Source organism: Pleurodeles waltl, chromosome 6 (assembly GCF_031143425.1).
Source record: "Pleurodeles waltl isolate 20211129_DDA chromosome 6, aPleWal1.hap1.20221129, whole genome shotgun sequence".
Taxonomy (NCBI): Eukaryota; Metazoa; Chordata; class Amphibia; order Caudata; family Salamandridae; genus Pleurodeles; species Pleurodeles waltl.
The window spans coordinates 1419144335-1419171942 of NC_090445.1; the positions used below are offsets into that span (position 1 = coordinate 1419144335).

At 42.6% G+C, this 27608-nt stretch overlaps 1 protein-coding gene across 7 annotated transcripts in view; it reads right to left on the reverse strand.

Moving 5' to 3' along the window:
* Window positions 1-27608, reverse strand: part of KAZN (kazrin, periplakin interacting protein) — an 808570-nt gene that overhangs the window by 12846 nt on the left and 768116 nt on the right. For 3 of the 7 annotated variants that reach the window (XM_069240780.1, XM_069240777.1, XM_069240782.1), the window contains one exon: window positions 23847-23895. The exons of the other annotated variants lie outside the window; for them this stretch is intronic. In XM_069240780.1, coding sequence (XP_069096881.1) covers window positions 23847-23895 — 49 coding nt within the window. The remainder of the gene's footprint in view (window positions 1-23846; window positions 23896-27608) is intronic. 7 annotated transcript variants of the gene reach the window in all.

Below are 27608 nucleotides of genomic sequence, written 5' to 3' on the forward strand. Positions count from 1 at the left end.
GGATCCTCATCCCGTAAGGAATGGGATGAGGAGGGAAATGTTTAGTTTAGTTAGACGTAATCTTCATTCAACCAATTCTTCCTTCCTTGTCCCAGTACTTACATCCCACCCACCGTGAGGCTTGGTTGGCAATCTTGAGTTTTTGCTTGTTATTAACAGGAAGTGCTCTATGTGTAATCCCTTTTCCACTGCCACATAAGGCATGCTAAGGAGGGTGGTGAAACTCTCTTTTCAAGGGTGCAGTGTTAAAAAGAGAGCTTTGAATGTGGTGCCGGCATGGGAAAGGCGCGTGTCTTCTTATCACATAACGAATGGGATACGAATGGAAATGAAGAGCAAACACATTGCACCCTCATTCTTTCTACTTGCCACATTGATTAAATGTTATGAGGACACCATTAGGCTCTCAGCAGCCCATGTAGTATCAGCACAGAAACAGCACTGCTGGTTGATCAAGAACACATACTGTCCAGTCCCTTTTTGTTTAATTACTGGACACATGATTAGATTTGTCGCCTCAGGTCCTGCTAGTTTCTGCCTCCTTTTGTCCAACAACCAGCGATAACTCCGATGCCTTTTGGCAGATTTTGAAACATGTCAACTGCATCTCTGCAGAGTGCAGCAAACATTTTTGCTGGGGTCTATAATCCAATTTCCATGCTGGACTGGTGACATCTTTTCCTGCCTCTCAGTCCGTTCCTTCCCACCGGGCAGCTGCACAGTGTCGACACAACAGCAGCTTCCCTGCATCCCGCAGCATTTGGTTTCTTATTCTGCAGCACTGGTGGTCCAAAGGCCCAGGTGTGGCGTGTTTCTTCTTTCTGGCGTTCTTAGTGATTTTACCTTTCATTCCTTTCTTAACATCCTTGACACCAATGTACAGATTGTAGTTCACAAGCAGCCAGGTAAATGTAACACATTTTAATAAATATATAGATGTTCTTCTGCTGTCCTCTTCCTCTACATCCCACTAGGGATAATGTTCTACTTGGCTCAGCCTATTTCCCTCTGAACCTCCAACTTTATCCTGCTGAAACTACACCTATGCAATACTCACATCACAGAATCCATGACCTAGTGAGGAGGATCATAAATAAACAGCTTGAGTAGCATTCACTGCACAGAAAGATATTTTACTTTGCAAAGAAAGGACTCACTTGCACCAAGTACGTGCTAAAATGGTTTGACACCATGTATCACTTTTAGCATGTACCGAGACAAAAGGAGACCTTTGGTATAATAAGAATTACCAATCAGAAATTGAGACATTGGAGGAGAGACCACATCATTAATCCACGGATATGGATTGCATTTATCATAATCAGCTGGAATGATTATTTATAAAGTCTAGGCAGGCCATTCATATACACAGAAATGTAAATAAAGTATAAACTGCACACTAATTTTTAAGCTTGTTTAACCTATAAATAATTGATAGATAATTAAAAGGAAAAACTAGCCCACAATTTTAAAATTATGTTATTGCCCAGGGTTGTGGAGGTTTTACTGAACTCTAGAGTACATTGGTTCAACTCGGAGAGGAGTATAAAAGGAACACAACAATTTTATCTCTGGCAGGAAGAACGTGGATGATGTCCCACGTATAAGCATGTATATCACCCTATGTTCCACCACTATTACTGCTCACATGCTTTATCATTGTGAGCACCTGGGACCCTATTATTAAATGTGCTTGGGGCACAACGGGTGTGTCGTCCTTATTTCTATGCCTCCGGACCACTTTGGTACCTCAGATGAGGCTGCAAATGCTTGTGTAGCCTTTTCTGTAATACAGACTTCACTGTTGCACATGTAGCACCTGCTCTTTCCAAGGGGGGGCGTCCTATATTTGCACGGGGCGTGGCCCGGTGCAAACGAGGGAACACTTTATCTCTGCACCTGCACTGTATTATAGATGTGGGTGCACAGGCGCTGACTGTGCGCCATTAACAGGTGGTGCTTAGTCAGTGCAACCCTTGAAAGAGGGGAGGGAGCCCCATGGACCCCCCCTGACATTCTCATGTAGGTGGATGCAGATGCTCCCTGCATGTATCTGCAGGGGGATCTCTGCGGCCCCATGAAAGGCAGGTCGCTTTGCAGCCTGAAAAAGGAAAGAGATTAGCTGCTTCAACAACCTGGCATGCCTCTCACTATGACCTGCTCCAGGGGCAGGCACGAGTTCACAGCAGTGTTGGGGCAGAGCTGTTAAGGCACACTGATCAAGTCTGTGCTTGGTGCACCCAACTAAGAGTGCAGCGGAGCGGACAAGGGTAGCGCACCTACATTATAATACAGGCCCTGGTGTTCAATGCCACAATCCCCCTTAATGTGTGCACCACATCTTTGAGAAGGGCCTGTGAAGAGAAAGTAGAAAATGCCTTTGAAGCTTTTAATTCTCTGAAGAATTGACCATGGTAACTATAAGATCTCTGTATTAGGGACTGTAAGCTGTATTAACAATACTAAAGGACTGAGGGAACACGTATGTGTTTTTGTTTTATGAATTCAAAATATGCATTCAGGAAAAAATATTGTTCGAAATAGAAGAAATACTTCATCTTTTTAATTATCAGATCTTGTTCTTTATATATATATTTTGTTTTAATCTAAAAGGGTTTACATAGAGCTTTTTTGCAATCATAGCTACCTAATCACTCACTTCACTGGATGAAGGATAAAAGGCTGAACTGACCACTCGAGGATGTGAAACTATGAGTAAGTGGTACTCAGATCTCAGAATTTCAGACAGATGTGCACAGCCATTTAGCAACTACAAACCTTGCCATTCGCAAAATCACAGGGTTTACGACTGACAATATCTTTTATGTATGTAACTCATTTTGTCGGGCGGAAAAGTCTTTCTGATGTGCAAATTGGGTTTAGCGACCTGTATGGAATCGCATTTAAGGAGGGGTGGGAAAGGGATATTTCCTCTTAACTGTGATTCAGTACGGCATTTAATAATGGCTTGTCATTGATCTATTATCGACACGTTAAAGGAAGTAGCAACTGATATGCAAAGCGAGAGGTATCCTTTTGATTGTGGTGTCCTGAATGTGTTAAAGGTGGGGAGCATGGCAGGTTATGGTCCCCAAAGTTTCCCAAAAGAGATTACTTTTAAATAGCGCTGGATCTTTTAAGGAACACAAGCTGCTTTAAAAAAACGTTTTCCCATTTGTGGAAGAAAACACAGGAATGCTGGTCCGCTGTGTTTTGCAGCCCACCATCCTTGTGTTTGTACCTAATCACAGGTGTCATAACCAGGAATCTGGCCAATTAATATTCATTAGGCGTGTCCTTCCATGATCCCTTGCAAATGGACATTCTACGATGTGACCTATCAGTCATAGGTTGCAGTGCTAAATCAGAGCACAGTCACTCGTCCACGTTTTGCAACCTGTTTCTCAGTACATCTGGCCCTTAGTTCTTAATTACCTGCGATGGCTCTGTAGGGAATTAAGTGTGCAAATGATTTATTCATCAACTGTATGAAACAAACTTATGCTGGTTGACAAATACAAGCTTATCAGAATGTACATGTGTGAGGCATATCACAAGCGATCAAGAACCATTTTCGAATCGAAGGCATCAATGAACCTAAATTCCGAACCATCGTCAGTTCATTGAAAAGTAATTGAATAAGGTGATATGAGACATGGATAGCCTATTAAGAACAAAGTGAATAGTTCAGATTGATCTAGATGTGGATACTAATAACTACTAGTAACTGTTCCTTTTTCACAGAACACAGTAGCTGGCATCCAACAATGCATCCAACGTTTTTTAATAGAGAATTGTCACTCTACTATCAAATGTAACTGAGTATCTGACAAGATGAAAAGCCATTAGATCAATTCATAATAATGAGTGATTCTCCATTAGAATTTAGGCTGAGTGCCAATTCACAAAAACCCTGGGATTTTAGCGGGTGTAATGAGTTGTGGAATCAGCTACGTAAGCAGCGGGTGTAGGGAGTTAGTTAATGGAGTATATCGGTGATCGCACTTCAGTTCTGGTCCAAGCCATGGCTCAAGAGTCATTTTAGAAAGACTAATGTACCTGTGTGGAGAGAACACCATGATATGAAGTGTGACTGCTGTTCAGTATGGTATGAAGAACATAGGTATGTTAACAGCCATCTGTGAGGTAGGAGCTGATCCTCATGCCATGCCTCATGCCATGTGCAAATGGCAGAGGATGTCCGGTTGATCAAGAAATAGGACTGGTGCTCATAACAACACTTTGCAATTATCATATAAAGAATTCTTCGAAAAATGGGCTTGGTTTTTTTTAGAAAAAAGAGTTAGGTTAATTTAGCACAGGCCAGGTATTTTAATTGCATTTATTTAGTGCACTTGGAAGCACTTTGTGTCGGCAACCTGCTACTCCAGAACTCGAGGTTAGTAGCTAATCCAGTGGTTTTAGGTAATTATTGGTTATTGGGATTAGTCTGGTACTCTCAATGACACCATCCGATGCATTTACTCCAGTTTCTCTGTGGCATATTAAATTATTAGGAGCAAGTGGTGATCATTAGCAGAGGTTTTATTAGTTTATGCAGATTGTTGGTGGAAATCACAGATGAGCTAGAGGAAATTAGGCATTTTAGGTACTTGCAACTGACACACAATAAATTAATTTACACTGGAAGGTCTACACCAAATAGATTCCGTGATTAAGACAAATTATTTACATTTTGATGGTGATAGCCACGTTATTTATAAAGAAAAGCAAAAGTGAGCACTATTAAGTCTCTCTGGTAAACGTCATTAATGACATTGCACGAATAGATATCAAAATTTGTTGACCAATACAGTTCGTATATTATGTGAGTCAATATGATTGTAATTGGTCAACGTTTCAGCCCTTAGGAAGCCAACGCTGTCACTTTCTTGTTCTTTTAAGGGGTGAATAATTCTCATTTGAATGTGACACAAATTCAGTTGTGAATGTTTCCACTAACATTCAACAGTCCATAGGAAAGGGTCCCAGAAGAGAACAGCAGTGGTTAGTGGTCAAATGAGATCTTTAGTCGGTCACTGCTTCTTAAAATTCTGGACCATATCAGCCATTTGCCGATAAGATCAAACTCTTTTTAGTGAGCACCACCTTTTTCTTCAAAGAGTCCACTACTTCCTTTCCTGCACTTACTGCACTGTTATGGATTCAGAAGATGTACTAACAGTACTGGTGTGTAAGGTTCTAGAGTGATTGGAGAGGGGGAGACTACTGCTATAGTTTGTATTTTGAGATACTTGTCTCAAGGAAGTGCTCATAAGACAACTGCAAAACTAGTTAAAACTGAGCAAGGGAAACAGGAAGTGAAAATAATTTCGTATTCGCTCCTCCCGTCCACAAAGCCTAAACTTTCTAATCTTATCTTTTTAAGTTTTGTGGTTTAAACAACTCACAGCATTTTTACTTTCTAGTTCCTCTGTTGAAATAAGCATGTCAGCAAATGTGACATTAAACAAGCACTGGTAAAGCCAATAGATCTTGTTATTGGGACCAAGGGGCCAGATGTAGCAAGTCGGCAATTTGCGACTTGCAAATTGCGTGTCCCTGCGACTCGCAATTTGCAAGTCGCAAATTGCTATGCAGTACGGTGTCTCAGACACTGACTGCGACTCGCAATGGGGTCGCAATGACCCACCTCATGAATATTCATGAGGTGGGTCGCAAATTGCGGCCCCATTGCGAGTATAGGCACTCGCTAACATGGAGGCCTGCTGTCTTCAGCAGACCTCCATGTTCGCGACCTGCTTTTCAATAAAGCAGTTTTTTTTTTTTTAAGTGTAGCCCGTTTTCCTAACAGGAAAACGAGCTGCACTTAAAAAAAAAAACGAAACCTTTAGTTTCGGTTTTTTTTCAGGGCAGGGAGTGGTCCCTTGGACCACTCCCTGCCCTGAAAAAATAATTTGGGGTCCAGTCACAAACTGGAAGGGGTCCCATGGGGACCCCTTCCAATTTTACCATCCACTTGAAGTGGATGGTAACTGCGACTCGCGGTCGCAAATGGAATTGCATCCCACTGCGAGTCGCAAATAGGAAGGGAACACCCCTTCCTATTTGCGAGTCGGAAATGCATTTTGCGAGTCGGTGCCGACTCGCAAAATGCATTTCTGAATGACAAAGTGGCTTTTGTGCCTCGCAAACGGCGATTTTCGCCGTTTGCGAGGCGCAAACACTTTGCTACATCTGGCCCAAGGTCATTTTCTGAACGCTTTTTGCTGCATAGCTAAAGACGTTTCTTTTTGTTTTTCTTTTTAAAAGGCAACCTGAGGACCTTATAGGCTAAACCCTTCAATTCCCACTAAGACAAACTAAATTTTTACTACAACACAGCAAGAAAGGTATGGTATCATAATATCCTGGCCTAAATATAGTCTGACAAAATGATCATGTCCTTAGTATCATTTACAAAACTATTGCTCCATTGGAGTAAACACCAGAAATCCACACCCAATGGAAGGATGACTTTGTATATGATATGTAAGCCTATGATATTTATGTCAGATCATAATTTTTTATATCAATATTATGACACACAACCAGCAAGAAAATAATACGTGCAGAGGTCTGGGTAGTGGGCTCTGGTTTTACGGCACCAGTCAGCCACACTGTTCATAGGTGACAGGGGATCCTTGATTAAATTATCCACTGCTAAAATTAACTACTGACTCACCTAAGACCATCTCAAACTCTGACAACCCAAAGTCCCTATCCACACTCCTTGTAGACCGGCCTTGATGTTGCCTACAAGTCTTCCTCTTAATTCCAAGCTTACAGTCAGTTCCTATTTTGTGAATCGGCACACAAGAGATTATTGCTCATCTCAAAATAAGGGCAGCACCCCATGCAACAGCCATGCAATGTGAAATGCCACATGTTGTCATCAGCAATCCTTTATTCCTTGGCCTCTAAAACCAGCTTGTGGAGTAAACCAAGGAGTTAGTGTTCCAGTGGTGGCCGGTAATCTTAGGAGGGAGGGGCGGCAGACGGGACAAACATACACACTCGCACACACCCACATGTACACACATCCATTCACAACACTCATTACCAAATATTCAAACATACACACACGCAACAAACATTAATTACAAAAACAAAATCACACTTATCTGCAGCTCTGCCTTGAGGGCTCCAGGAGGGTTGGGACTGCTGCCTTTCCTCACTGGCCGACCTTAGGTCAACCAATGAGGTAAGGCAGCAGTCCCAACATCGTCACACAGTGGGATGGGGTCAGTAAGACTTCTGACCCCACCCCACCCCACTCTGTGACGATGTGTCACTGATTGATACTACGCCCTACGTTTCAGGGCCTAAAGCTGATGCGCCCGGGTCTGAGAGGGAAGATCTCAAGGACCTTTGCTGAGCTGAAGAGGTCACGCCCCTACAAGCTGTGACATCCTCAGCCCAGCAAAGTTCAGCTCAGGCTGCCAAGAGCCTGCACATTTCACGCATGTCTAGCTGCTGGCTGCCTGACCTGAAAATGAGGAGCGTCAGTCAGGCTGACAGAAACTCGTTTTGAGGGGCAAAAGATGAGGGGGCATGGCCCCTCAATCCCTATGAACGGGCCACGGCTGCAGTGTTCTGTATGGGACGTCTGTGGATGTAGGCTGCCGAAGCATGGGTCAACCACTGTCCCTGTATCTCCAAAGGAAAACTGCACCTCTGGCACCATCAGTGCACTCATGAGTAATTATTTTTGACAAAGTGGCAGAAATGACTTGGGACGATCTAATCATACTCGCAGTGGAAAACATGACAAAGTTACAATGTCATGCACCAGCTCTTCAAGTCTTTCAGTGGCAGATGGTGTCCTGAGATTTTGAATTCAGCAATGTTTGCAACTTCTACATCTCACAAAATCTAAAATTAAGAGTACAATGAAAGCAAACAGATAAAGATAATTCAAGAATCTAGTTGAGGATTTTGTGATATGTGCAACCAACATCATGCTCCATTTATAATATATGGAAGTCTGGAATCGCCGCTCATAAAATACTCTTTAATGTCCTTGTTACAAGTGATCTGTGACGTCTCTAATTGACTGAAACAAAGCGATTATGAAGTGGTTCAACTGCATTAACTTATTACAGTTGAGTTCTGAGGTCACAAAACTTTCTGCCACAGCCAGCAGCCAAAAAGAAAGGCAGGATACGGAGCATAATTAAAGCTTCAAACGAGAGAAAATATTTATGGCAATGTTTTTAGGTAATTATAGAGAAAATAAAATTTCTCTGCATGCTTCTACTTATTCTGACCTGCAGCTTTTTTATAATAAAATCTGACTTGTATTAAACTAATTCTAGTATCTAACTGCTTTGTGATATGCTTAATTTTGCACTAGAGATTCTAATTTTATTCTTCATGTAAAGAATAAAATACCCCTTGCTGTACATTATAAAGATATTGCAGATCACCTCAGAGTTCTATGACCTTAAAACGAAATTCGTCTTCTGGCCCAATTTGTTAGACATATTACTGTATTAATGAATTCTACCTTCGTCCTTATTTCTTTGTATGGCCATGAAAGTTCTTTGTGAATTGCAATGTCCTTATGGTATACAACAGTAGATAGTTTATTCCATATATAAACATATGAAGCATAGGATGAAAGCATGATTTATGCATAATGTGCGGATTTGAAAAGAAAGTGGCATGTCACATGTGAAAAAAGCATATTTCACGTTAGACATAAGTCAAGCTTCATTAGTACTATATGTTCAGTGATCCATGTGGAACCTATTACAACTTGTTTGCATTTCTTACAGGAAATCATCAATTATTTCGTTCAACAAAACAGTTGCCATGCACACTATAAAGACTATTCTGTAATGAACGCTGGGCCTTTTATTCTGGTCGTTCTTTATTCTTTACAGTTATTGGTGATGGTAGCACAGAACCGTCCTCATTAGGGCAACTTGCAGCTTTTTCTGATAATTCCATGTGATTAATATCATGTGTATGTTTGATCACAGATAGTTGAGTCAGGCGACCAGCTTAAAGATAAATAAAAAATAAAGTTTTTGAGGCTTATTTCAAGAGCAACGGGAGACAAAAGGGACCACAACAGCAGTTGGTTCTACATTTAAAGAGCCAAGAGCTTGATTATGCGACTGCTGCTGATGTCTACCAGCTGCTACACATGGATATATACAGGAAGAGATATACAGTAAATACTTTGTCCATAACTGTCCTGCTAACTCATATCAAGCAAATGCCTTTAGATTGAACTCTCCCATACTGTTCTCAACCAACACGGATTTCCGAGAAACAGGGATACCTAGTCAAGCATTCTCAAATAGAAAATCACGCACGTCGCTGCTTTCAGAGCTCTGAAGGCTGCTACAATAATCCATCTTGAGCAGAATACAAGATGGTTTGACTGTAGAGTTCTTTAAGAGAGCAGGAAACAGCCCTCGAGCAGGAGATGCAATGCACAGAAATGTGTAATTCCAACCAAACTGATTCTTACAGTCAGTGAGGTATTGGTCAAGTAAAATGCTCAAATGAAATTAATTTAGAGAACAGTTTAGACGATGCATGCACCCAAATTACCAACCAGATGAACCTACCCAGATGTTCCTTGTTTTACTGAGGAAGAATATTTCGGTTTTGTTTTCATTACCTTTAATTATTTACTTCTGTTGACAGTTGAACAACCAGAAGGCATCAATGGAGATTTGATGATGAGCCTGCTGACTATTAATCCAAATGGATGATACATTAGTGTAATTTGTATGTGAGAGTGCTTTGCACCCAATTGAGTGGAAGATAAGTGACTGGGGACAAACAAACACTAAAAACATTGTTGAGCAGGTGGACTATGTTGGCACCCTCAGAGAGGCCAATGTGCCTTTTAGGTCTAAATTCCACCAACTTGAATGTCTGACTCTATCAGAAAGGAAAGAAAACAACGAAGGGTAGGACAACTGGGACATTGCAACAACGAAATGCCAGAAAACAATATCAGCTAAAGTGCATGAATATTCTTATTCATTAACTCCCTCTGTGAAAACATTTCCAACTCTAGTGCCATTGTACAAGTCGAGCTTTCTTCGCTTATATCTAATACCATCACAATATCTATTGTTTGATACTTTTTAACAGACTGGAAATTAACAATGAGTTAGCCTCAGTTCCTGTCTGAGTTAAGGATTCTTTATTATCTGTTATATGGGATTCCATAATGTCCTAAAATTAATCATTTCTAACTTTAAGATAACCCCCAATACATAATCTGCAGTCCCTTTACTAATAAGAAAAATCTTGGGGCCAGCTCATGAGCCAAGGAGTATCCTGCAAAGGTGCATTGTTTGGCGCTGCTCGGTCTGTGTACTTGTTCCTATGATACTGACACAGAAATATAGCATGGACAAAAATTACTATTTTCATCTCGAACCCACACAAGGATTCCCACAGACATGATCATAATGCCACAACCCTGAAATCTCACAGAGATAAATGCAAGATGCATCACCGAACTCGCAATTTGTTCCGCAGATGTAGCATTCTTGTTGTTCTGAAGTCCCACAAAGAGGTCCCTGTCCTATCACATAAATTAACATAGGCATAGTTCCACAATTCCCTTGAGTCCTTAGAAAGATTCCTGTTTTTTTAATACAGATTTACTTTAAATTATTCGACACAGAAGAAAAATATGAAGACATCTGATCTCATTTTAGTTATCTCAATGTTTAAGGTTGATGAATCAGGTCTTTTAAAAGTATTTTTTCCTTGTTTTCCTTTTTTGTCTCATTTACTTTGTTACAGTCGTCTGTTTATTTTGTGTTAATAATTCTTATTTATTTCTGAATGGTAATTTATTTACAGACGTCAGTGCACTGTTATATCTTTTTCCATGCTTAGGCGTTGCTTATGGAAGGAAGCAGGTTTCCCATTATCATTTATTTGTAAGCTTTACACTATAACAAACGTTGGTCTCACGTACATATCAATAATATGATGTCTGATTGCGTATATATTCAACTGCTATAGCTTTTTGTTATATTTAACCAGGCGAGGGCATTGAATATCTTCATGTTGAAAAATTTAAAAAATGATTTAAAATGAGTGATTTTAATCAAAAGGCACCACTTGAAATCTGAGCTCTCGTAAGATTTCACCCAGAGGTATAACATTCCTCAGAAGCTTACACTCTTTCATGAGCAACTAAACATGCAACTGGTGTCACAATGTTTAAATGCCATGTTATATTAAAACAACCCACCTGCACTTTGCATTGATTAAGCCATTGCTACATGAGCTACATGAGCTGCATGACACCATTTCCCAGTCCAGTGTAGCACCCAGAGGCAGCTCTTCCACAATGGCAGAGGAGCGTCGCCCGCTGGTTAAGAGCCAGCAGCAGAAAAATAAACAATATTTGAATATCGTTTTTTTTTCTGCTGTTGGCTCTGCCAGCATGTGCAGGGCGGGGCGGGCTGTGCCACGGGAGTGGGGGGATGAAGAATTGTGTACACTAAGTGTGCATGTGTGTTCGGACGGCCTAAGGCAGCCATCCAAACACACATCCGCACTTGGGTTTTTCCAGTCCGGATGTGTACACAGCCAGGCTGGAGAAATTGCAGAGGACCCAGGGTTGGGTCTGGGCAGCACTCACTGCCACTCAGACCAATCCTGATGCTGCTTATATTCTATGATTAGCATGTAAGCAGCGCCAGAATTGCTGGGGAGTCTCTTCTGGTCTCCCAGCGAATGCTGGGCCACCAGAACAGGAAAGGAGGATGAGCGAGGCTGCAAGAGAGAACGGCGGCGATGACCAACTGTACGTTTTTTGTTTTGTTTTTACATTTACACCCCTCCCCCATACCCATCATCCCCCACCCGTCCCATTGATGTATGCAACAGCCGCTGCTGGTAGCACTTGGGGATATTCAAAAGGTGCAGAATACGCATATAGATAGAGTAGACAGTGACTGGGTCCTCCTCTGCACTGCCTTGACTTTATTTGCACCAGAAAACCAAACAAGAGCGGATTGTCTATTTGATGGTCTTTCGTGCTGTTAATATGAAAGTTTAACATTTGTTCTGTATCAATGTGATGTAGCATTTCTTCCTAGGGGTAAGGTCTAGCAAAGTGTGTTCAGTGACTGATTAATCAACATGGAAAGTTGTCAATACATGAGGAAGGAAGGTCGGTCGTCCTAACACCACTTTGTCTGCAAAAAAAATGCAGTGTCAAGTGGTTGAAATGACGTGGCCTGCAGTTCACTGAAACAGTGAGTAGATGTGATGGCAATAAGGAACACTGTTTTCAAAGTCAACACCCTTAAGATGCAACTGTGCATATGCTTGAAAGGTGTGTACACCAAGAGAGCAAACCCAAGTTTTGGCATCATGGATGGATTTGGAGGAAACCTATTCATCAAACCTTTGATGAAATGCATCACTGGCGATTTAAACAAGGACACAAAATTACAGAGAGGGATGACAATACTGCACTGTATCAACTGCAAGACCTTGCTGGGCCAACTAAAGGGCAAACAAGAAGACATCAGAAAGTCTGGCTTGCAAGGGATTGGCAGCCAGGCACCACACCTGATCAAAAATGTATCTCAGCTCCCAGCAGAGATGGACTTTGTAGAACGATGTCTAGCAGCAAGGATGACAAACTACCCCGTCTGCAAATCAAACACAATTAACTGCCACCATTCAATCTCCTTACATGGAGGATTAGATTGTGGGGATTTGAGTGCATGATGCTGCCCTGGTCCGGACATAGGAGGTTCTCCTGCAGTGGTAGCCGTACCAGATTCAGAAGCTCTGGGTACCACACTCTCCTGGCCCAAGCCAGGGAAATCATGATAAACAGGTCCGGTCATTCCTGATCTTCAGTACCAGAGGTAGTAGTGGTGGGAATATATACAGGATTGCCTCATTCCACTGCAGCTGAAATACATTGAGTACTGAGTTCTTTATAAGAAAATCTAGTATGCAAAACCTTTCTGACACTCCTTCCTTGATTGTGGTGAATAGATCTAGACAGGCCTATCCCTAATTACTGGAGATGCCCGTCATAGCTCATTAGACAATGCCTGCTCAGTTTGTCAACTGTGGCATTCAGGGACACCGCTAGGTGATTGGAGTAACCCTCGACCTTCTAAGGTCATGCTCACCGCTCCTCTGTTGCAGATTCCAGTAGTGCAAAGGCACCACCCCGGTCTTCCAGCTACACATACAGCGGTTCGAGCCCTGGTTCCCCCTCCTGTGTATTTATTGCTCTTTCTGGTAATAACGCCTGGACAATTATAGAATTTTACGTATTTAATGCTTTTGCTGGTTAATAAAGTTTAGTCACTTATAGAAATCTTTTCAGTGACTGCTCTGTAATTAGGATTGCTTGCTTTTATCTCTGGGAGTTTTTGTGCTCTACCTCCTGGTTGTTTTCTCTCATGCCGATTTCCCACCCCAAGCCCTCTGTCCTCCTGCCTCCTGTATAGCCCCTCCAACTTCTCAGGGCTACTTAATGGAGGCCGCTGCACAGCCACACGCAGTGGGCGTGATTCTGGTGCCCCAAAGGTGTGCCAAAAGCAAGCTGGTCCATGCCAGTCTATGCCCTGGAATCTTGGCCTCCACACTCCCGCAGGTAATTAGCTGATGAACTCTGTACTCTGGACCCCGCATGCAACAACTACTGCTGCCTACCATCACTACGCTCCACAGAAGGACCTTTCACCTGCATTCACTGCAGTTCGACCGCCACTCTAACACCGACCACCACCACATCGAACAAGGCCACCCCAACCACAGATTTTGACACCACTCCGGTTCAACTCAACTGCATCCTGATGAATGCCAGATCATGCTGTAAACATGCCACAGAAATCTGGGACATCCTCCTCACAATCACCCCGGACGTGACCTTCATCACGAAAACCTGGCTTATCCTTGCACCTGCCCCAGACATCGCCACAGCAACCCTGAACGGCTACAAAATGAAGCTCCGCAACCGCACCAACAGAAGTGGAGGGGGATCGCCATCATTCACAAGGAATCAATCAACTGCACAATTACCAATCACGACACCATGTCGATTATGGAACTTATGAATTTCCAGCTCCACGCTGACGCTAACACCATCATAAAAGACACTCCCGCATACACACCACCAGGACCAAGAACCGGCCTTAGCAACGCCATTGATGAATTCATCACCCCACTCGTCATCAATTCTGAACAGTACATCTTCTTGGGTGATCTCAACTTTCACCTGGACGACTCCTCAGACACAGCCACTACTAACCTCCTGGAAAGACTAGACAACATCGACCTCAAGCAGATAGTCACCAACCTACACACAAAGCAGAACACACACTGAAACCAATATTCACTTCCAGCAACAAAATCAAATACAGCCACACATCAGAACTCACATGAACTGATCACTTCATAATTCGGTCACCATCACCAGCCCTCCACGCACCACCCTCAACCAACACAACACCCCATGTCGCAGCTGTATCAAAGCCTCAGTACCGACCAGCCTAACATAACCACCAACCTGGACCAAACAGTAAAGAATTTCAATGCCTGGATCACCAACGTAGCCAACCAAGCCCTCTCCACACCCAAAACCTCCCAAAAGGCACAGACCTACAAAACGAACCAACCATTATACACCTGAACTAAGTGCATCAAAGCGTAAATGCAGAAAGTGGAAAGAAGGTGCTGAACCAGCAGAAACAACACTGTCTCAGCAGTCTTCAAGTCAAGACTACTTCCACTTCAGACTCAAAGCTGCAAAAAAAGGAGACCCTGACACTCCAGATCGAGAATAGCTCCAACCAAACTAAGGAAATCTTCACTATTGTCAGAGAACTCACCTGCCCGTCAGCTACTGAGAACTCAATCCCACCGTCACAGGAACTCTGTGACGCACTCGCTGACCACTTCCACAACAAAATAGCAACCACCTACCGAGACCTCAATCCTCAACTCACCGATCTCAGCAGCTCATGAACTGCAACCACCAACCACGCACTCACCGCACTGAAACATCTAAGCACACCGACAACAACTACCCTGAAAAATTCCATCCACTCAGGAACACCCACTGACCCATGTCCCCATCGACTCTTCAACCTCAGAAGCACCAAGATTAGCCACCAGCTCACTGCCATCCTCAACACATCCATAACCACCCCTCCTCAAGAAACTGTCGGCCGACCGCAGAGAGCTTCGGAACTACTGCCCCATTTCCCTCCTCCTGTTCACTGCCAAAGTCCTAGAAAAGGCCATCAACCTCCAATTCACTGATCAACTGGAAGGAAACAAACTGTTTGACCCTTAGCAATTAGGGCTTCAGAGCCAAGCATAGCACCAAGACTGACACTATAGCCGCATGAGACAACATCTGAGCCCTACTTGACAGAGGAGAGTCAGCCGCCCTCAGCCTCCTGGACCTCTCTGCAGCTTTCGACACCGACTCCCACCACACACTCACCAATCGACTACGCCAGATTGGAATCAACGACGATGTGCTCAGATGAATAGCATCCTTCCTCACTGGACACACCGAGAGAGTTCACCTCCCTCCTTTCTCCTCACAACCCAAGCACACCATCTGCGGAATACCCCAAGGCACATCTCTCAGCCCCACCCTCTTCAACATCTACATGACACCTCTTGCACACATTGTCAGATCCCACCACATCAACATTATCTCCTACGTCGACAACACACCTCATTCTCTGCCTCTCAGAGGACCCTATATCAGGAAAGACCAACTTCCACACCTGCATGATGAATGTCACAACATGGATGAAGGACAACTTCCTAAAACTCAACACAGACAAACGAAAGTGCTGATCTTTGGCAGTCACTCCGTCCTCTGGAATGATTCCTGGTGGCCAAAACATCTCAGACTGACCCACAAGCTGAATGAACACACCCGGAACATCAGTATCATCCTGGTCAGTGAACTCTCCATGAAACTACAGCTCAGTGCTATCTCTGCAGCCTGCTTCCACACAATCCGCATGCTTCGGAAACTTTTCAGATGGCTCCCCATCAAACCTAGGGAAACTTTAACACAGGCCCTCATCACTAGCCGACTTGACTGCAGCAACACTCTTTGTACTGGCACCACCATCAAAATCATCAAAGACTCCAGACCACCTAGAATGCAGCAGCCAGACTGATTGGCAACCTGCTTAAGAGACCACACATCAACTAGCACCTCACAGACCTCCATTGGCTCCCCGTCCTGAAAAGACACCACATCAAGCTCCTTACTCACACCTAGAAAGCCCTCCACAACCAAGGTCTCGCCTACTAGAACCACCAACTGACCTTCCAGCTACTGACTAGAAGCCTTCACTCCGCACACTGCACCCTCACTCAAACACCATGCATCTGCCGCTTCGGAGGACACTCCTTTGCCTACCTCACAGGCAAAGCCTAGAATGACCTGCCCCACCCCTCTGCACCTCTCCCTCACTGGGCCAGTTCAGGAAGGGACTCCAGACCTGGCTATTCGACTGAAACATGCAGCACAGCACCTGAATACCCCTAGTGTGGCTAGCAGAGCATAATAAGTATGTTTGGTTTGATTGGAGGCAGGAAGATGTTTTGTTGATTCAACCACTTTCAGCGGTGCAGAGCACCCTGGCAGAGGGCTCAGGGCCCCAATCTGCCCAGCTTCATGCATTATCACATGGTGGTAGTGTTGTCCATCAGAACTAAAGTATTTTCATGACAGGAAGCTGCAAGACTTATGACAAAGGGGATCAGGATCAGCATAATGATGAGGAATTAGCTATCTGCTGAAGACCAGAGGCCTCAGATCTTCACTTCGCTTAAGTGGCTCGTGCCCAACACAGCAGCAATGCATCTTTCTCCACCTTGAGATCTGGGTGGGAAAGGGGCAGTGGCTTGCTACAGGTCAGATTCGCATTTGTCACTGACCACTGCAGATCCTGAGCCTTTCTCCTGCAAGATCAGTATAGGGCCCATAAAACCTTAGCCGTCTGTAGCATTTTGAAGTTGTTCTTTCATAGGAAGGCATTCAATTAATAAAGTTCTATGAAATGCCTGAGAATCCTATCCTTTTCGGGATGAAGAAGTATTGGGAATAGCATATTTGTCTTTCTCCGAGTCTGGAACCCTTGGAAGGTAAAATATTTACCTCCTATATTAGAAATTTCAAGTGTCTCCCCAAAATTCATTCTACTGTGGGAGGAAGATGGGGTGGGAAGGAAATAAAGGTTAGGTCGTAGTCCCTTTTAATCATTTGTCTGATGCAAAGGACCTCCAGCCGTGGAGGAAATGTTGAAACGTGCCTATCACTGGCTTGGCATGAGTCTTTGAGAATAAATGGCAAAAGCTTGGCAGCTGTCGCAGCAGGGGAGGAGGACTTGGAGAGCTGTTAAACTTGTTGCCCTGTGAGGTGCCTACCGGTGCCATGTCTGCAACCCCAAAGGACTGAACAGTCTATTGTACCACCGGTTGGGAAGGTTGGCATTGCCTTCAGGCTAGCCCCGGGAATTAGCATCTGAAATTTTTTGAAGTGATGTGGAAATTGTTTCTCAGGCAACTATAACGTCAGAGAGACTGCAGTGGCTGAATTTCTTTTACACCCCTTCAGTGCAAAGCCCCCTTTTTCCTACTAAAGAGATTGGATCCTCCGAGGGAGATATCCATTAAGGACATTGACCTGATTTTGCCACAAAACCAGCTCATTCTCATCCATGCATGCCTGCGAAGCAAGGCACTGGTACCAACAATTATCACAATGCCGTCAGGGAAGCTATGCACCATAGGCACAATCTTGCTGACCATGTCTCACAGAGCATGTTTGTACCTTCCCAATATATAAACATGGGCATTGGCTTTCTATCTGCATGGGGCAGCATTGGTGTCAGTGTGCCAGCAACCAGCGTGGATCTTGATGCTGGTGTAAAGGTGTGTACCAGAGTGGGCATGGGTTCAGTAACTGGTCTCTAAAAGAACTGAGAAAGACCGGTCTATGGTAACCCTATTGGAAGCCCCTGCTGCCCTGTTGAGCCTGAAGGGTGCATAACAGTGATGGAATGAAACCAACTGTTTCCAGAAGGCCACTATCTGTGGTGGTTTTGACAGCAGCCTATGTAAACTGGGGGGTGCCGGGATTGGCTACACAATCAGTTCAGGAACTGGTGACTTTAAATGGGTGCTATTTCCATCTTTACACCATCACACCTCCTCTTTTGAACTGGAGTGGCTGGATGGGGTAGCGTCTGGCTGTAACTTTTTGTATCAGCATAAGGACTTCAACCTATCTGAAGAATCGTAGCAGGAGCATAATCGCAACCAAGACCAGGCCAGTGACTTGGAGCAGGAGTGGGACCTGTGGTCTGACCACAATGTCTTCTTGTGTTCTGTGAATTACACTTCACCTTTCAGGTCATAAGACTTAGTCAGGTCTGGGTCTTTGGCACCTCGTGTAGGTTTCTGACAAACATCTGATTATTGCAGTCTCAGCACAGTTTGGAGCAGCTATTCGTGGTTTCCCAGCACACTGTCTAATTACTTTGGAAATCATCAGTGATTGACAAAAGATGGGAGCGGAGCTATGGGTCTATGGTGGAAAGCGCAGAAAAATGAAAGGAAAGAAAGGAACTGACAACAAGTTGGGGTAGCGCTGATATGCAGCCCTGCTCTGTAACTTCCAAGGAGGCTTGGTGCTGCACAATGCCTTCTGCTGGTGCACAGGAGCACTGCTATTGATGTTCTCCACATATAGTCTGGTGCTTGGTAATATTTAAAAGATGAGGAATCTGCAGTTGGAAGACTCTTTCAGAAGATTCCAGTCATAGATACTTTCAAACTGGTTCTATAGCACACAGCTGCAAATACAGATATTTATGCAAAATGGCTCCTATGTATTTGATTGTATTAGAAACAGTGAAACAAAATATAGTGGGAAGGTTCCATGGATAATTTATTTTTAAACTTTAAAAGTCCGATCCTTGGGTGAAGACTAAGCAAATGGTGAAACACACACACACACACACACAGAGACACCCTTTTTTGTAAGTTTTAAAGTGGGGTCGCTATCCTGGAACCAGGCCACAACGACACACATTTTGCACTTTCTAGAATTACGACGACATTAACAGCATGTGCTATTACAAAAGCTCTGAGTTTGCTGCTGACTTTCTGGGTCCTGACAGTTTCAACAACCTGACAGTTGGCAGTAGGCATGTGACAGCTGCGGCCATAAAACTGATACAACAAACTTCATTTAGTCCCTTATCCCCAACATTTACTAATGTGCTAATTAATGCCTGGGCTTATTTCAAATTGAATTATAATAGATTTGTTTTATAGTAACCCTAATCCTAACCCTAAAGTAACACCTTTTGTATTAATCAAAGCAATACGGTATCTTATTCCAAAACAAATCGTGACACTGAATTAAATGAATTTTAATGTTTTTATAATACTAAATAAATATTAACTGTAGCACTTGCTCTATTTTTCCTATTTAATTAGATTAGATCATACTAACATTTCTGTAATACTAATGTTTAGCCAGACCATATTATTACATGTCAATAATTAAAAACAAATTAGATTAATATTTGCTGCATCAAATGAATTACTGATTTAACCCTAAATTAAATTGAAATATCATAACCATGCTCTAACCGTAATACTAACTTTATTTGTATATTTTAAGACGCCAGTTGATTTTAAGTCTAGGTCAATTATTTTAATAATAATCTTAATTGAAAATGTCAGTTATTTTAAAAAGTATAGACTAAGCAAAAATGCCTTTTTAATTGGATTTTTTTCAGTTTATTACAACTTTTCTAATCTTAAATAAAAGTACATTAATATAAAAAATGTACAAATACTGCAGACATTTTTAGCCATGTGCTAAATTACAGGGAGTGCAGAATTATTAGGCAAGTTGTATTTTTGAGGATTAATTTTATTATTGAACAACAACCATGTTCTAAATGAACCCAAAAAACTCATTAATATCAAAGCTGAATATTTTTGGAAGTAGTTTTTAGTTTGTTTTTATTTTTAGCTATGTTAGGGGGATATCTGTGTGTGCAGGTGACTCTTACTGTGCATAATTATTAGGCAACTTAACAAAAAACAAATATATACCCATTTCAATTATTTATTATTACCAGTGAAACCAATATAACATCTCAACATTCACAAATATACATTTCTGACATTCAAAAACAAAACAAAAACAAATCAGTGACCAATATAGCCACCTTTCTTTGCAAGGACACTCAAAAGCCTGCCATCCATGGATTCTGTCAGTGTTTTGATCTGTTCACCATCAACATTGCGTGCAGCAGCAACCACAGCCTCCCAGACACTGTTCAGAGAGGTGTACTGTTTTCCCTCCTTGTAAATCTCACATTTGATGATGGACCACAGGTTCTCAATGGGGTTCAGATCAGGTGAACAAGGAGGCCATGTCATTAGATTTCCTTCTTTTATACCCTTTCTTGCCAGCCACGCTGTGGAGTACTTGGACGCGTGTGATGGAGCATTGTCCTGCATGAAAATCATGTTTTTCTTGAAGGATGCAGACTTCTTCCTGTACCACTGCTTGAAGAAGGTGTCTTCCAGGAACTGGCAGTAGGACTCGGAGTTGAGCTTGACTCCATCCTCAACCCGAAAAGGCCCCACAAGCTCATCTTTGATGATACCAGCCCAAACCAGTACTCCACCTCCACCTTGCTGGCGTCTGAGTCGGACTGGAGCTCTCTGCCCTTTACCATTCCAGCCACGGGCCCATCCATCTGGCCCATCAAGACTCACTCTCATTTCATCAGTCCATAAAACCTTAGAAAAATCAGTCTTGAGATATTTCTTGGCCCAGTCTTGACGTTTCAGCTTGTGTGTCTTGTTCAGTGGTGGTCGTCTTTCAGCCTTTCTTACCTTGGCCATGTCTCTGAGTATTGCACACCTTGTGCTTTTGGGCACTCCAGTGATGTTGCAGCTCTGAAATATGGCCAAACTGGTGGCAAGTGGCATCGTGGCAGCTGCACGCTTGACTTTTCTCAGTTCATGGGCAGTTAATTTGCGCCTTGGTTTTTCCACACGCTTCTTGCGACCCTGTTGACTATTTTGAATGAAACGCTTGATTGTTCGATGATCATGCTTCAGAAGCTTTGCAATTTTAAGAGTGCTGCATCCCTCTGCAAGATATCTCACTATTTTTTACTTTTCTGAGCCTGTCAAGTCCTTCTTTTGACCCATTTTGCCAAAGGAAAGGAAGTTGCCTAATAATTATGCACACCTGATATAGGGTGTTGATATCATTAGACCACACCCCTTCTCATTACAGAGATGCACATCACCTAATATGCTTAATTGGTAGTAGGCTTTCGAGCCTATACAGCTTGGAGTAAGACAACATGCATAAAGAGGATGATGTGGTCCAAATACTCATTTGCCTAATAATTCTGCACTCCCTGTATATTTAACAGATCCTTCGGAATAAGTGATCGTTTAACTAAGTGTATGGAGGCAAAGCTTTGTGACTATCTAAAAATAGCAGGAAATTAATACTGAAAATCTCTTTACACTCTAAAATGAAGCAAATGGTTGGTGAAAATCATCAAATTGGCACTGACATGATTGGTCTCTTAATTAGTCAACCCTCCCTTTGTGGAATAAAAAGGTATCCACGTACACACAGAAACATGAGAATGCAGCAGTTGAAAAATAAAAAACGTGGGTCTGACCACTCTATCAAATTCTTGAGGTGCCTGCCCAAGCTATGAATTCTGAAAGGATTGATAGACTCAAACTACAGTCCCTTTTCAAGACCAATGACTTCCTGGAGGAACACACGCCAACCACTGTGAATGGACTAACAGACAGAGGCAAATGGGTGCCATCATCAGTAACGAATGGGTGGCTAGTATTGCGAATATCTGTCAGCTGTACACTTTAAGGCGAATGGGATACATATCAAGCTCTACCTTACCTGCTAAATCCCCATCTGCCACCTAGAAACCAGAAAGGGATGGTCAAAGGAATGGCACGTGTGGTGCTTCTACTTTACATATGATCACCCTCTGCAGGTCAAACTGGAAACACTAATGTCACATCTAGTACCCCCCTTCATTCTCTCTAGCAGCTATATGCTCCGGCAGCAGGGCATGATTAAAACTCACGAAGCAGGTTTGCAAAATTATTCACCTGGCAGTATGGCTTGAGGAGGAAGGGAAGAGACCTTCCTGGCACCTTATGATTATGTAAAAGGCTAAGCCAACGATTTCTTGGATTTCAAAGGCTGGATGCAAAAAGTAATGATATGCGCTAGTGGTGCTAAAATAGTGGCATGTGGTGAGCCACACATTGCCTACCACCTTATCTTTTTCTTGTCGTGCTACCCAACCGCATACAAATGCAAGAGCTATTGGTCATTCAGAACACAAAGCTCTTCTTGAGTCACAAGACTGTTAGTTGGCGAGTCCTGTCACAAGTAAAAAAAAAAAATCAGAAATTAAGCAGCACAAATTCTGGTAGTACCGTTGTGCATGTGTAATCATCCTTTCTCATCTAACCTGTAATAGAATGTATATACGTCTCCTGCGTCTACTTGGGCTACACATCTAGGATGGCCAATGGTCTTTACCCAAATAATCTTTTATACCACTCCTAATGGCACTGAAATGGTGTGACGCCCACTAGACAGCTTATATTGATTGTTGTGTTGTGCTTCATTTTCACCCTTTATGCTCCAAAGTCGTGGATGTCATTTAGGGGTCGCCAGGGTTCGCAGCTGCGACCCCTGGTCTGTTAGATCACAAACGCGGTGGCAGGAATTTTAGGAAAAAGGGGCTCATACGAGTCATATTTACTATTCGTTGCTCGTACGTATTAATTCATTTGTTGGCATCTTAACTGTCTCTAGAACAGATTTTTAGGGCATACAGAAAAAAGGGGTGGTGCCACCTACAACGAAGATTGTGTGTGCACACGTGTGTTTTATATATATATATATATATATATATATATATATATATATATATATATATATAAACACACACAGTTTATGAACCTGTTGCTTTTTTTTTTATCATGCACCTGATGTTTAATCTTTCATTTATTGTTGCTTTTTTTTGTTGTTGTTCAGCTGCGTTATTATTCTAATGCCATTATGTCAAAGGTCATGTGGCAACACATTCTCTAATGTCATCAGGGTGAAAAAATTATGCCAAAAGGGCTAAAAGTGATGTCTCTTCCTGTGTTGTCATCAGTGGCTGAATGATTAGATGATGTAATTTCCGCTACCCCTCGCATTTCGGTGAATTACCGCCAATGTCAGTCCTATGGGAGATGGACACTCAGCAGTCCAGAAAGTGCTTCTCGGGAGCGCCCTCCTGTAGGACCACAGATCACTTGTATTTCACACAGTCCCAGTATATTAATGTTCAAGAAAGGTCTCCAGTATAGCTAATCATAAATTTGATGTCAATGTCTATGGAAGCGCTGCGATCTAGCACGCGATGTGATTGCAGAGTGAAGCAGGAAGCAGGGTAGGTGGCAGGTAGAGTGAAGCACATCCTACGTAGGATAACATGTCACACTATTCAGGGGAGTTACAGGCGGTCACGCACACAAACATATGGACAAAAAGCATGGTAGAGGGAAACGGATGGAAAGGATAGATGGATTCAGAAAACCCAGGGTCAATAGTTTTAGCCTTTATATTTAGTTCCTTGACATTAGCAGCGATTAGTGTGGATGACAAGTCATTTATTACTTGGATGAAATGGATTTTTTTTTCAAACTACTGAGACTCATACTTTATTTATTGTTAAGTGTTAAGGTCTAGGAGTACTCACATTTGGTCAGTAGGTGGCACTGCAAGCTGCTTATTGTTTGGGGAGGAGTCTGTGGAGGGAAAACAGGCCCTTTATTACGACGGCGTGTGTTTCTAGCACTTTCCAAAATGTCCTGTTAAAATATCACGGTTCTTTAAATGGGTGAAATGAGTGGGAGATAATGGCAGAATTCGTTAACCCAGAAGTCGAAAATGCAGAGAATCTAATGGAACATAAGTAACCTTTGGTCATTTCAATTTAGGTTAAAAACAAACGATATGTATTAGGCACATAGAAAAGGATGTCAGCTTTTTCATGGCATTGGTAAAATGTGTTAATTGTGTGAACATCCGGACTATTTTCAGACTGAGGCTCACTGTTATAGCGGAAGCGTCTAATGAAACATGGTGACATGAAGCACATATGCATGTGCTAAAACAGAGTGAGTGGAAGTTGCCCTAAGAAACGTGGACAATCAAAAATCATGCTCAGAAGATGTTGTGTCTGAAAATGATATACTGCAATCCTAAAATGTAATAAAAATACGACCTATAATTCCACAATGCGGGTTTGCAATACAAAGATAATTTGGTGAGCTACAGTGAACTAACATTGCGTTTCACCATAACAAAATTATTTGATCAGTAATGGGGTAAATGGACACGTATCCTTGCAGTAATGTTTATCAAACTCATAGATAGAATGTTTTCCAACCTGAAATTGATTTTGCTTTGATGAAGAGTATTAAATAAGATAAAAACAGAATCAATAAAGACACAATTTCCCTCATCTTGACTATGTGAGGTACTGGTAGTCTTTAAAATAATCTCAAAAAGTTCTTAGTAGATAAGCGGGTAGTCTGGTGAAACATTTGAAAAAACATTGAGAGCACTGAATCAATGAAATCAATCAATGTTTTTATCTCAAAATGTTTCTCTTCGGAAAAAAACACATCATGACAGGTGAAATGCAAAAAATCAGAGCACGAAGTATGACGGTTAGCCTTGGATTCCACAACACCATACAGTTACAAAGTCTTTGCAAAACACTGATGTGAAGCAACAACAACGCTTTGTACAGAGACAGTTTAACACGAATAACGACGGGAATGAGAATGCTTTAAATCTGAGATGTACAGCAGATGATAGGACATCTGCGTGAAATCTTTAGAAGGCAATGTCAAACATGCGAACTTTAAACTGTAGAATGTCCCTAGAAATCTAAAATAGCGTTTGACGGGGAACCATCCAACACATTTAAATATTTCAATTCCAGTGGGTATAAACTGTTTTAAATGTCACTATTAATACTGGCAGAATGCAACCCCAGATAGACGATTGGCAGAGAACGTAATGCAGACTTTGGGCCTCATTATGGGTTTGGCGGTTGGACGAGCCGCCCACCAAACTCATGGGGAGGGTGCTGCCATCATGCCGGCAGTGTATCCACCCATTTTATTACGATGTTCCCGCTGGGATGACCGGCAGTAACAGTGCTATAGTATTGGTCTACGTTCCCTTAAGGGAACCGAGACCAATACCATAGCACACCAGCACCCTCAGATTACAGTGCGCATTCTGAGGGTGCTGGGCGGTGGGGTGGGCCCTGCACTGGTGTTACGGCAGCCTTTTCATGGCAGAGTCCCTGCTATGAAAAGGATAGCGGGAAGTTGAGTTGTAATCAGCATTGCAGCGTCGAGTGCAAAACCGCTGTGGCTGACCACAACTCAGACTGCTGTCAGCCCATCGGGAACCATGTTCCTGGTGGGGACAGCAGCAACCCCTGGCGGTCTGACCGCCAGTATCATATTGTGGCAGTCAGACCACTTGGAGTGAGGCTGTCAAAACGCCACTGCGAAGCTGGCGGTCTCAAGACTGCCAACCTCGTAATGAGCCCCTTTGTCTTCTTACCCTCAAATTCCACCAATACAAAATCAAAGGATTCAAAAATTGACATTGGTCTCTCTTTTAAGGACAAAAACAATTTTAAAAAAATGATTAAGTCGCCTGATATCCCATCAGCTTCCAGTGTAAAAAAAAAGCCATTCCTCCCAAGCCCCACAATCTGCACGGCCATACAAGTGGCGGCCTTCTCGCAGAGTGACAGGATAAGGCCTTACTCCCTGGCCTTCCACCCACAACTTATTACACTCCAATTCGTCTTCCATAGACCTGCTTGCATAATCACTTAACAACTAAATAAAAGTTCTATCACCAACATCCTTAGAAACTTACACTGCCTCTCTCTCATAGCATACATCACATTTATTTTCTGTGCATCATTCTCATAGCCATTCGTACTCAAAAACCGCCTTACCTAGCATAAAAACTCTACCCTGCCAGCTGCATTCAAACTATTCACAGTGTCAACCGGCTGATCTTGAAAGCACCCAAAAAAAAAGTATTTCCTCAACTTGAGATTAACACCCTCACTCCTGTCCTTCAGAGAAGATCCCAATGGCTGCCCCTTCTTAGGCTATGATTGTGTGCCAGTCGGAGTGGAATTACCATTTGGAAATCTGCTTTGTATTATGTTTCTGAGATGCACCGGATGACAAACTGGTTTCCTAGTAGCCGCATTTAGTGCTTCCCCCTGCCAGGCCTTATCTGCTGCTTCCTGCCCAATCCCCCCAATGCATCCACCTCCACGCTTACCCCACACAGAGGCTGCAGAATACATTTACCACCTTCTTACAGCACGTGCTAAATATATAAATTAAGTCCCATAGACTTCGGAAATGATATCATTTTTACAACAGAAATAACAGAGTTCCCCATGGTGATTCCCCAATCCACTGGATGTAACTCATAATTGCACAGTACTGGCATGGTGTTACTGCAATTTAATGTAAATATAACAGGAGGAGTTTTTACCCTGACAATACCTTGCAACTTTTAAAATGAGTCATAGTATTTTTCCTGGCCTTGAACCCCTTCTATGCCTCCTTACCCAGCGTCCATTGTACAAAACATATCTTCTTCCCAAACCTTGACTAATTTAAATACATTTAAAAGTGAGGCAGAGTCATGTAAATTGGCAACAAATGCTTCCACAGTATGTGGCTGCCTGACGCCACAGGGACACAGTATCAATATGTCATACACATAAAGGATTGCGAGGGCCAAAAAGAAAAATGTATTCTTAATAAATGTATTGCCCAAGCACAAATCGGCCAGCATGTGCCATGATAAAAATCACTTCCTCAGGTCCAATTTAACAGTTCCAGTAGTCCAGAAATTCACTCTACTTGTTTTTTTCAAAGGTTTCCCTAATAGCAGTGATGTACTCAAGGTTCAAATTCAAGGCAGTTCTAGTATAAAAAGAAGAGCAACTGACAAACTGTTGTTCCATGAACAGTGTATCAGCAAAAAAAACCCGAATCTGAATTTGTAAATTGTAACAACCAGTAGATACAATGTAATGTTGCTCTTTGTACCACCACTGGATTCGAAGTTTTTTAAATGTCTACCAATGGCCACGTAAACCACTATACTGACACGTTCTTTTTAAAGTAACCTACTGCAACTAAGGGACAGGACCAGTAACCAAGTACCTCAAAATCACTAAATAAAATAAAAAAGGCAAACAAATCTGAAAAAGTGGCTATGTAAAAGTAAGTTAGCCACAGCTGTTTGAATCCATGAACATAATGATGGGAGCTGCCTTTCTACCCAGCAGAATCTCAATCAACGTCGGCCATGATGCTGCTTAAGGACCTGCTTGTGGGTGGCACTCAAGTGAAAATTGAGTTAAACTCAATCACGTTTTGTTTTCTGGTGGACC